This window comes from Delphinapterus leucas, chromosome 7, assembly GCF_059928025.1.
Source record: "Delphinapterus leucas isolate spDelLeu-1000000601 "Yukka" chromosome 7, BTC_Dleu_Yukka2, whole genome shotgun sequence".
In the NCBI taxonomy this organism is placed as follows: domain Eukaryota; kingdom Metazoa; phylum Chordata; class Mammalia; order Artiodactyla; family Monodontidae; genus Delphinapterus; species Delphinapterus leucas.
Genome location: NC_143135.1, coordinates 76,957,543 through 76,969,675, shown reverse-complemented (window position 1 = coordinate 76,969,675; position 12,133 = coordinate 76,957,543). Strand labels below are relative to the sequence as shown.

At 40.2% G+C, this 12,133-nt stretch overlaps 1 protein-coding gene and 1 long non-coding RNA gene across 5 annotated transcripts in view; one reads left to right on the top strand and one right to left on the bottom strand.

Moving 5' to 3' along the window:
- Nucleotides 1–343: 343 nt before the first annotated feature.
- LOC111168368 (uncharacterized) lies at nucleotides 344–3,508 on the bottom strand. The gene is made up of 3 exons (XR_002643028.3): nucleotides 3,268–3,508; nucleotides 2,033–2,163; nucleotides 344–1,116 (listed from the first exon to the last, which is right to left on the bottom strand). It is a non-coding gene; the product is annotated as an uncharacterized LOC111168368 (long non-coding RNA).
- TRPC6 (transient receptor potential cation channel subfamily C member 6) overlaps nucleotides 2,090–12,133 on the top strand; it is a 117,291-nt gene continuing 107,247 nt past the window's right edge. For 2 of the 4 annotated variants that reach the window (XM_022562056.3, XM_022562055.3), the window contains exon 1: nucleotides 2,090–2,709. In XM_022562056.3, the coding sequence (XP_022417764.1) occupies nucleotides 2,540–2,709 (170 nt within the window). In that variant the 5' untranslated portion in view covers nucleotides 2,090–2,539. The remainder of the gene's footprint in view (nucleotides 2,710–12,133) is intronic. The other 2 variants (XM_022562057.3, XM_022562054.3) reach the window with 2 other exon arrangements.

Below are 12,133 nucleotides of genomic sequence, written 5' to 3'. Positions count from 1 at the left end.
CTTTGTACACCACTTTCTCCCTCCTGGGAAAATGTCCCTAGGATTTATTGGTCCTGTACTAACTATATTTAAGAAACAGAGAAAAGCATGTCTTATCTTGCAAAGTGATAAATTGATATCACATTATAAATTTACTGTAATAATTTTTTCAGTGTGAAGGTTGCTACCTGAGAATGAAAAACTTCAGTTTTTGAAATGAAACACTTCATGAAACACTTCAACTAACACCACTGGTCTTTTCTAACTTTTCTTTAACTCATAGAATTTGAAATGTCAAAAAACATTTGAATATTACCTTCCCCACTAAATTGTTTACTATACTTGATGTTCCCAAACAGATTACTTTGGCACTATTTAAATTAAACATTTATTAACTAACTCATTCAAGCATCAAAGCTACTGAGTTCTTACAGATGGCAACTGCCACAGACAAATTTCACTATGTATAATTATTAGGCAAAAGTAAGAATTTTAAACCATGACTCCACATGATGGGAAATAAAAGGAGACTTTTTTTAAAAAATAAATTTATTTATTTATTTTTGGCTGTGTTGGGTCTTCGTTTCTGTGAGAGGGCTTTCTCCAGTTGCGGAGGGCTTGGGGCCACTCTTCATCGGGGTGTGCGGGCCTCTCACTGTCATGGCCTCTCCCATTGCGGGGCACAGGCTCCAGAGCGCAGGCTCAGTAGTTGTGGCTCACGGGCTTAGTTGCTCCGCGGCATGTGGGATCTTCCCAGACCAGGGCTCGAACCCGTGTCCCCTATATTGGCAGGTAGATTCTCAACCACTGCGTCACCAGGGAAGCCCCGAGAAGGAGATTCTTAAATCAGGAATAATGTACTTCACAATGATGGTGATTAGTTTTTCAGGGTAAATGTTCTTTTAGTGGCCAAGACTGTTTTCTTATTTTTTCTGTACTGCGTCCATCCATCTGTTCACTCATTCCACATAACAGTGACAAATACAGACCCAGGCCCTCAGAATACAACAGTTCCCGTCCTCTCTGAGCTTTAGTTCTTAGTGTACTGGCAAAGTCAAAAACACTAAATTTGTGACCTCTTTTCTCCTCCATCAAGTTCACTGCTTTCACACTTCCAACATCCATTTTATTGTCCACCTATTTATGGGAAGCAAAAGTACCATTGTCAACAGAATTTCAGACTGTCTGGCTTTCTTCAATCCTACTGCAACCAGTTTCTGATCTTTTCATGTCTGGCTCCTTGCCCTGTCCATCTCCACTTAACTAGCACCTGCCTGGAAAGGTCTCTTTTAACCTCCTAATAATCTTAAGTAGTCAGTCTCCAGTTACTATCACATCAACCTGTCTTATTTTTATTGTAGCCTTTTTCTCTGATACTTTCTCGTTTGCTCGTTTAATCTCTGTCTCCTTCTCTTCCAGGAAGGCAGACAGGCACCTTATCTGGCTAGTTTGCCTCTGAATCCTAAAATGGTGCTTGGCACACAATTGGGATCAATTAAATATTTGTTGAACGAATGGATTCCTAAATGACAACTACTTGAACTACTACAGATAGTGATTCATCCTTGTTGAGTTTCTTTTACTTTCCACATGTATGAAGATTAAATCTGAATTTAAAAATGTCTTAAAATTAAAAACAGTTCGGAAATGTGGGAAACATCTGGCAGAGAGATAATTCTGGCATTTGCAATGATGGAAGGAAAGTTTTTCTCTGAAGTAAGCAGGTTGGTGGCCTCTATTGGTATCATCGGAAAATGCCTATTTTTGTTGATTTGCTCAGGAACTGGGAACATTTGGCATTGGGAACACAGAATGTTGTTCATTTTAAAGTGAAGAGTTATAACTTCGGGGGTTGGGAGTGGGAGAGAAAATGTCCTAAGAAATGAAGGCAGACAGGAGAAAGGAGAGGCTCCTCCTGTCTCTTTTAAAAAAGAGTTCTTTGAGTCTTACTTAAGAGAAGCTTCCTAGAAAGTTCTTAATTTGTATGGTTTCTAAATAAGCAAACTCTTAGCCCCCCCCCACACAAAAAAAGTGCATGTGTGGCTCCACCTACTTTAGGTTCATCTTGGTCCTGAAAGTTGTGGCTACACGACAGGCTTTGGCTGCTTTCTGGAACGTCGTTCCGATCCCTTTAAAGGTGGAATCATGACGGAGGATGCGGGGGAAGAAGGCGGGAGCCGACGGCTGAAGAGTCACGGTTGACATAGTAACTCTTCAGCTCTGTCTCCCTTGCTCTCAGCTCTCAGGTTCCGCTGCTACCCGCCGCCCCGCCTGCGCTCGCTCGGTCCGGGAGCCCCGGCCGCCTCCCCGGACGCACCCCAGAAAAGGTCCCCTTTGCGACCCGCTGCGTGGTGACTTCTCCCCGGGCCAGCGGGTGAGCCGCTCGCGGAGCTCATCTCTCAGGGCGTCTGCGCTCCTCGCCTCACCCTCACCCTCTAAGCACCAGTCTGCCGCGGGCCAGTCCGGCAGGTGACGCGGACCCCTCCGCACCGGGTCCCCGCTGGAACTGCCGAGGCGCCTCCCCCAGGAGCTGGATCCCGGCCAGTCGGGCGTTCCCGCCATGAACCAGAGCCCAGCTTTCGGGCCCGGGAGGGGAGGCTCTCCCGGGGTGGCTACCCGGGCCCGCGCGCGGCGCAACGAGAGCCAAGACTATCTGCTCATGGACTCGGAGGTGGGAGACGACGGCTGGCCGCAGCCCCCCCTGCCTCCCTACGGCTACTACCCTTGCTTGTGAGTGCGGGCACTGCGGGCAGGCCGGGGGCGCTGCAGGCGGGAAGTGTGCGCTCGCCGGAGAAGACCCGGGGCTCCGCGCGCGTCTCCGCACGCGTCTGCCTTCCCAGGGCCACACGAGCCGGGCTGAGACCCGAGTGAGAGGAGGGCGCGCGCGGATCTAAGGTTTGCTCCGGGCGAGCACGCATGGGTAGGTTTGCCCGAGAGAGTGAGACCGTGGGGTACCGACGCCACTACAGGTGATAGGTGTATGTCGGTTTCTTTAGTCCCAAGTAATCGGGCGCCCTCAAAGAGACCCTGTGTCGCTGCGCCAAAGGCATGGTCTGGGCGGGGGACTGATTCAAATTTGCGTCCGCAGTGACTCTTAGCATCTGTGGGAGGGATGACCAGAACTATCGGTCCTGGGCGCAGCTCGGCGCTTCTGCCGGGGGAACTCGAGAACCCGCGCGCCCGCCCTCTAAACACTCCCCGCCGTAGCCCTTAAGGGGGAGCGCACAGGTCCTCAGCTACCAGACGGCAGCAAAGTTCGAAGGGGTGCGTGGGAGGGGGTGCACTTACCCCAGGCATCCTCTCCCCAGCCTCCGGTTCTCCGGGTTAAATAGGAGAAATAGAACCTCTAGGCTTTCACACCCATAGCGCGAAGCTTTTACCAAGGGCGTACGGGGGAGGCGAGCCTGTTACAGGTGCGGGCCGGAAATTGATAATTGTAGAAGCTGAAGAAGGTCGTCTGCTGTGGACCCTGAGTGACTACGAGATATTATTTAAGAATCTGGAGTTTCTTTTTTGGCGGGGGATGGGTGGCAGGGGCAAGCAGAGGACGGAATGAGGAAGTCTCCCCTCCCCCACACGCCTGGGACCACAAGTGCAGCTGGCAGATAGCGTGTCTGCCTCTTTGCTCCTTTAGTTGATTGGGCAGTACGGTTTCTTGACATGTCACATCCATCCGCATGCGGTTTCCCGAGGAAAGCAGTTCTCAGTAGCAGTTCTGTTAGCAGCTGTAGAGGTGTGTATGTGTGTGTGTGTGTGTGTGTGTGTGTGTGTGTGTGTCACTCTCGGGGGATGGGGGGCAGGATGGATGGGTGCACCTTCAGATCATTGGTCAGGGCTGCCCAGAGTCAAGGCTTGCTGTAGATCCCTTTCCCAATAAGAACTGAGCCCCGGGAAATGGTGCATCTAATTTTTCCCCTAGATAAAAGAAAAAAAAATTGGAACTGGTTCCATTCATCTACGTGCTGTATGGTTTGAAAGCATTTACTGTTACTTACTTTTTTCTTTTTAAAAAAATTAAGATATATTTCACATTTCATAAAATATATCTATTTAAGTTGTACAGTTCAGTGGTGTTTAGTATATGCACAGAGTTGGGGAAACCATCACCACTATGTTATTCCAGAACATCACCCTCAAAAGAAATCTTGTACTTGACGTTAAATTAGAAAATATTTCTGTGTCTTTTATTACAGAACTTCTCAAATTTTAATGGCATATGAATTACTTATGGAACTTGTTAAAGTGCAGATTCTGATTCAGTAGGGTCTAGGTGCAGCCCAAATTTCTGCCTTTCTAACAATCTCTGAGAAGATGTAGCAGCTGCTGGTCTGTGGAGCATACTTTGAGTAGTGAGGAGATATATGCCAAGAAAAATTAAAAATAAATAAATAAATTCTGGATATTCTGAACACAGCTACTTTCAAATTTGCTTGAAGGGTATGTTTGAAACATAGATGGACTTTTTCATTGACTTAGACTTAAGATCTACCCTTAAGCCTGAGGGTTATGTTTGGTAATGTTTCCTGTGGGTAAGTTAAGCAACTTATAAAAGCTATATTGCTTTTTAAAAATTAGACTGTTCCATAGACAAAATCTTTTTTTTTTTCTCTTTATCACCTAATCATTCTATAGTCACTTGTTACTGTGTGGGGAAAATAATTTGATTTTAAACACTTGTGGCTATATGTTAGTAGTGAGACAGACTAAATAAAACAATAATTGCAAGTTGTCCTGAAAAGTTTCCCCAATGCTTTCTTCAAATGTGGTTTACTGCCTTATTGATTTATCTAGTTTTTACATCATCTACTATTTAGAGAATAAGTATTTTTCTCCCTTCGTTCAGGAATCCTAGATCACTCTTAATGGATAGGCCTTGGCAGTAGAGAGATGAACAGAAATATTTTAATGTGCTTCAATTCTTATTGAGCACCCCCTGTCATGTCAGAGGTATGATAGTAAATTTAAGAGTGAGCCATGTTTCCAAGTAAGACTTTGGTCTTGTCCAAGTCTATTATTTCCAAAAGGTTCTTAGTTACTTTTCATCACTATTTACTCCGGCAAGGTTTTTATTTTTTCCAGTTAAATAATCAAGTAACTGAAAAATTTTAACCAGTAAACAATAGTACTTCACACCTGTGATGTATGAGAAAGAATGAAAGAAAATTATTTCCCTCCCGGGCTTCCCTGGCGGTGCTGTGGTTGAAAGTCTGCCTACCAATGCAGGGGACACGGGTTCATGCCCCGGTCCGGGTAGGCCCATGAGCCATGGCCACTAGGCCTGCGCGTCCGGAGCCTGTGCTCCGCAACGGGAAAGGCCACATCAGTGAGAGGCCCGCGTACCGCAAAAAAAAAAAAAAAAAAAAAATTATTTCCCTCTGTTAGAGAGTACAAATAAGAGCTTCTATATGCTTTTGACTTGTAATTTAAACAATTGTTTGTATATTTTCCTAGAGTGAGAGGCATAATATTTGTGAAAGTGGCAATCACTAGTATACTTTAGATATGGGTACTGCCATTATCTCAAATCACTGAGATTTTTTCCCTTGTAAGATAACAGATTTTTGCAAATTGTCAATTCTGTGGGATAAGTTCTATGACTCTTGCTAAAATATTGTCATAGTTCACTTATGTAGAATGATTTATATATATATTTATGAGGCTTTTACTACTGAAAATTGTGGCAAATTATCTTGTTTGAGAGCAATTAAATATTCTCAGAACTTAAGTGTAAGAAGTAACATTTTGAAGTGGTGCTTAGAAGAAAAAGATTCAGATTCTCCCTTTTTTCAACTTCTAATTGGAAATCAATTAATACAATATATTTTGATCAGTTTGTAATGATGGTTAGCAAGAAATGTCCATGTCCTAGGAGGATCCCAGGAGTTAGAGAGTTCCTTCATTTAGAACTTAAAAATGTCTCTAGTCCATCCCTTCTGAACATGGAGAAGAATTCTGGACATAAAAAATGTTAAGTGTTTCTAAGTTCTCAAGATCTGAAATAGTCCAACTGAAATTTCTGCTTGGAAAAGACTAATTATGAATAATGAAACAAACTGTAAACTAAAGCTCTGGCAAAACAATAGACTGAGATATTCTAAAAAAAAATTACGGTTACAAACACCTAGCAGTACTGGATAAAATAATCTAAATGATTTTAACGTGGTACCCAATTTTGCAAAAAATAAAAGGGATTACCATTTGCCAAAAGCAAAGAAGTTAAAAGCCAGAGTATATCCTGAGAACCGATGCTGTGGTTACCCCAGTGATTATGGATCTGGGTGACCAGGAGGTTGGAGTCTAATGTCCATGTGAGATGGAGAAAAGCTAAGGCCTTGGTTCCAGATGAGGCAGAGAGTTGGAACTGAGACATCCCTGTCCGCTGCATAAAACCAGGACCCTTATTTTAGTGAAAAGTTAGGCTAGCATAATATGCCATCAGCACGGAGTGAGAACAAAAAACTTTGTTAGTAAGAGGAAAAGGAACCTTCCCCTAAGAATTTCATTCTTTGGGCCTGAACATCATGTGACTCTATTTTTGCTTTTGTTTTTTACACTACCTAACTGACCTAGAAATCTTCAAGTTGAAAAATACTCCTGAGGCTCCTAGAAGAGTAAAACAGAAAGGCATTCTGAAAGTGTAGTACCAACTATCTAGACTGCCAAGGATTTTCAGGAAAACAGCAATCTCTGCTAAAGATATGCTCACTATAATACATAACGAAACACACAAGGAAACAATCAACTAAGAACAAAAGTTAGCAGACAGTACAGTCCATGAGGGAGAGTTAACATGAGACATAACAGCAGTATTGAATCCTTAATAACTTGAGATCATATAGCAACATGAAAGAGAATATATAAAATGGGTATGTATAAAATGTTGACAGTATATAAAGAAGTTAAACCCTAACAAAGAATGACTTATTTTTAAAAAACAAATAGAAAACCTGTAAGTGAAAAATATAATTTTGAAATGAAAACTCAATGGAAAGGTTAAAAATGCAGATTAGCCATGGTATAATCGATGATAATACCTAGAATGCAGAGACATAAATAAATGGAAAATATAAACATTATTGAGTTAAGAAACACGAAGGTAGGAGTTCCAGAAGGAGAAAATAGAGAGAATGAAGGAGAGGCAACATTTGAATAGATAATGGATGATAATTTTCCAGAAGTGATTCATTCTCATGTTTATGAAGTACAAGAATACTAGTGTGATACAGAAAAATAAACCCATTTAAATGTATTATATTGAAATTGAAGAACACTAAAGATAAGAAATATAAAAATGAACCAAAATATAAGAGATTCAAATGAGTAAGTTTTAAAATTCAAAATAAGAAAATATACTCATAGTGTATTTTGATACCCAGGTTATGCAATGTGTCGCTTATAAGAACTATGGTTTTTCTTTTACATGAAGCATTGTTTACTCTCTAGTTATTAATGTAGTTTTTAATACAAAGTCAGTGCTCCATTGCTGGTAGGATCTCTTTAAACATGGATATGGACAAAAAGGGATTCCAAGGGTCATTAAATCATGGTCTCAGGAGAAACCCAAAGAGATTCTTAATTGTATACTTTAATTCATATTATGAAACAAAAGTGACCTTTTAAAAATATGTTTTAATGGGTCATGGATCTTTTTAAATTTTTATTGACCTCAGGATGGTTTTGGATGAAACCCATCTATGAGCTCTAGGACCCAGACTTTGAACTCTTGATTTAAGAGAGGTAACCTAAGATCAGAGACCACAGATAAATAGATTCCCCCAACATAGCCTTCTTTTCTCCAGGCAAAATAAAATATGCTTGAATTTGTTTATGTATTAAAAGGGAATGAAAAATTCAGACTTCAGGATAGAAAATGTTTTCTGACATTAACTGCTGATAGAGTACATGAATCCCTTGAAAAAGTTTAGGATTGAAGTTAGAGTATGGACTCAAGCCTATGAATCACATTACATTTTTATGTGCTTGTTATCCCTCCATTATTTTTGCCTCCCTATGTCTGATAAATATGTCTATTCAAACATCCGTTTTACTTTTTGCTCACAAATCTCTTTCTACCAGACTGTATGCCTCTAGTCCTTCATTTCTCTACTCTTAGCATAGAATCTAGCAAAGAGAAGGTGTAAAGTAATTTATTCCTCAACAAAGACATTATCCTCTCATCAGTATTTATTCTAATAAGGAATAACGTGATGCCAGCTCTTTTCATAAAATAGCATCTGAGTCCTTTAAGCAAGACAGAAGAGTGAATGTCCACATAGAAGGAGATACCCAGATCTTATATTCCAGCTGCCTGTCCACTTAGATTCACCTTCTTCTGGGGGATCTGTCACTAATTACTATGCCATTACTATGCTGCTCGCCTTTTAGCTCTAGCCCCAGACTCTCCCCTTCAAGTTCCTTCTGCTCACCTGAGATGAGGCTGTAACTTTATCAGTACTTGTCAAATGCTTAGGAATAACCAAAGATAACTAACATACAGAGAAAAACTCCTGGCTGGCTATAACTGTCTTTCAGCTCATTTGTGGAGTCTCCTAAGGACTGACCCCTGCCTAACCCCAAGTTTTATCCAACTGGCAGAAAGTATTCTTCCCTCCCCTCCTCAGACCATCCACAGACAATCTAGCCCTTAATAGTCAGTGTTCCATAAATTGGGAGATTGGGACTGACATATACACACTACTATATATAAAATAGATAACTAATAATAATCTGCTGTGTAGCACAGGGAACTCTACTCAATACTCTCTAATGGCCTACATGGGAAAAGAATCTTAAAGAAGAAGAGTAGATATATGTATATGTATAACTGATTCACCTTGCTGTACACCTGAAACTAGCACAACATTATAAATCAACTATACTCCAATAAAAATCTTAAAAAAAGTCAGTCTTAGCCCAGATGGACAAAAGAATACCACCCTCCTCCCTTTATCCAGTGTAAGATATGCTTCTCAAACTCCATTTCTTTTCCTAGGACCTCCTTCTTTCCTGGATCATTGACATTAGGTATGTCTACTCTTTTAATCAGAGATCCTACCACCTACTCACACAGGTATGGCTTCACTCTCTGACCCATAGGGGCAGTTACCTTAGAACACAGCCACTCAGCAGCAGTATAAGGGATTTCCAAGTAAAATCAAGGACTCATTTCCTTATAAGAACACATTTATCAAATGAAAAATAAAATCAATCAAATAGAGTATGTGTGATATCATGATTTCTTATGATATCACAAACATATGTAGTGGTTTAGAATTCAGAGGGAATCCTAGTATCTATTATGTCCTTTGAAAGAAATAGCATCTATAACCATAAAGCAAAGACTTGGACCTTGGTTAAGGGTATGCAGTTTGGAAGCTGCTGTGCTAGCCGGGGAAAAACAAGTGTAAAAATCACCTTTGGATCTGCTTTCCCTTCTTCATTTAGGAATCAACAACTCCTCCAGCTGCCATTTGGATTAATGGTGTGTCTCTTTTTTTTTTAATATATACCACATATTCTTTATCCATTCATCTATTTTTTTCTTAACATCTTTATTGGAGTATAACTGCTGTACAATGGTGTGTTAGTTTCTGCTTTACAGCAAAGTGACTCAGTTATACATATACATATGTTCCCATATCTCTTCCCTCTTGTGTCTCCCTCCCTCCCACCCTCCCTATCGCACCCCTCTAGGTGGTCACAAACCACCTAGCTGATCTGTCTTTTAATTGACCACTTTGAAGTTCTGTGTTCTGCGTGACAGAAACCATCTATTTTGTTTCTAAACTTCCCCTGGCTTGAAGTAATCAACATCTGCTGATAACAATTTATTATCACGAAACATCTTTTTTAGGGGTCCAACACCGTAGGTTGTGGAGTTATTTCCAGATGTGCTGAAATGCCCACATTTATTCTGTAACATAATGTTTGTTTACCTCTAGGAAGACATTGCATAACTTTTTTTCTCTAGACAGTTATGTTCCTTGAGTTACAAGAGGTAAGTTGACTTCATAAGGCAATTCATCTTTGCCTCTTAGAGAGTAAATCATAAAAGGAAAACATTTTCTTGAGTCCATTCTTGTTTTTCTCCCTCTTTCATAAAAAATGCTGAATGTAATTGGAACCAGTTGGATAAAATTACCATTTGTGATTGCTCTTTGTTTAGGAAGCTTCTGCTGGCTTTCAGGACATGAAGTCCTCATCTCTATCTCAAATTTCAATTAAACTTTGGCATCTAAAACTTGGTATGCTGTTTAAGACCCTTAAGATATTGGAATGGATTGAATCACATTTCTTATAGAATGTCCTTTTGGAGCAGCATATAGAAATGAATGTCACAAATACGCAAACAACACGTTAGTTGCAGTCTAACTATTCTCACCCTAATTCAGGTAACTCAGCCAGAACAAAGAGGAGCAGGGGTACTGACTAGAGTTATTTACAGGTCAGTGCGAGTTGCTGTTTCTGTAGAGGACTAATCTAAAGTATCTGTGTATATTTTGGGGGACTAACATTTTTTGAATACCTACTCTGTAGCAGGTCCTCTTCTAGTTGTCATACAAATGTAATTTGCTCTTCGGAGCAGCCACTTGGATATTTTTAATGTCTGTTTTATAAATGACCATGCTGAAGTTTAGAAACATTGAGCAATATTTAGAAAGTTACACAGCTGGAAAGTTGTTGTCAAGTGGACAAAAACCAATACATTTTAGGTAACTCAGGCTGGAACGCATAAACAGAAGGGCTGGCAGGTTGCACAGAGTCCCCTAATCTCCAGGCATCCCATATAATCATGCCTGTGCCCGGCACAGCTGGATACGTGGTGGGTGTCCTCTTGGAGAGCACACTCACTTCCTTCTCCTCTATCTTTTCATAGGTACTTGAGAAGCCACAGGTTGGCTCTGATCTACGGCACCAAGATTCCTGAGCTGTGCTCCTTTTATCTAAGTTATTCTCTGGTGAGGGAAGAAGACAGGAAGAAAGGTTATAATAGCAGTAATATGTGTGTTTCACTTCTACCTCTTCTTTCTATTGAAATCTTAGTCATCCGTGAAGATCAAGCTTTATATTCCACTAATTCATTAATCTGTTTATTCATTCATCTTTGTTGACCTTATATGATTTTGTCACATAATAATAAAAATAACAACTAGATTTATTAGGGATTTCTATGTGCTAGGCCCTCTAAGTGCTTTATATGTACCTCATTTAATACTTCCAGCAAATCTCTGTTTTACTGATGTTTTAATGATAAGAAAGAAAAAAGTAAAAATATACCACAGCAAAGAGAGGTTAAGTGATTTGCCAGGGATTACACAGCCAGTAGTTGACAGAAATGAGAAGAAAGAAAGGAAAGAAAGAAAGATTCTATCACTTATCTAGACACACAGTGAAACTAGGTTTTGAAAAACTGTCAATCTTTGTCACCAAAGGAAGACTGTGAATGCATCAAAACTAAGTAATCTGTAAAGTACGTACTAATTTTAGCAATGGTCCACAAGCTGATCATGACTCTTAAGATTACAAAAGAGGAAGTTTTCTTTTACTCTTGATTTCTATCATGTGGATGAAATTGCTTCTTTGCTATGAAACAGGTTGTATTAGAAAAACTGACGTGACTCAAATGGTAGTGTGAAACTGGATTTCATTGCAGGATTTGCATAATTTGTAAAGCATTTTACATATCTGAAAGTATATATTGCTAGAAATCAATTACAGCATGGATAGTTATGTTAAGATTGATTGCCTTTTCAAGGCAGATTTCACGTTTCAGTTACAGAAACTCTGGTTGCAGCACAAAGAACATTTTGCCTGACATGTATGGGTCAGCACAAAACCCTTGCACAAAACTGGGAAGAGTTCTCTTCATGGGAATTACTAACAAGATTATCTTGAGAATTATAATAGGATTTGGCAATGACATGATTTCTAAAACTCTTTTAAAGATTCTTTTAGGCAGTTTAAACTGTTAGAGATAAAACTTATTTTATTATTACTATGTTAAACTCTCTGAAACAGAATTTTGCATTGAATAGGTTGAAAGGTGGCAGTAGTTGCTATGAAAAGCTGATTCCTGGGCACTGTAAGAATCTTCTCTTCTCCCCAGTAAAATGTTTTCTGCAGGACCCCTTTTCTTGGAGGGGCATTCAGGGCC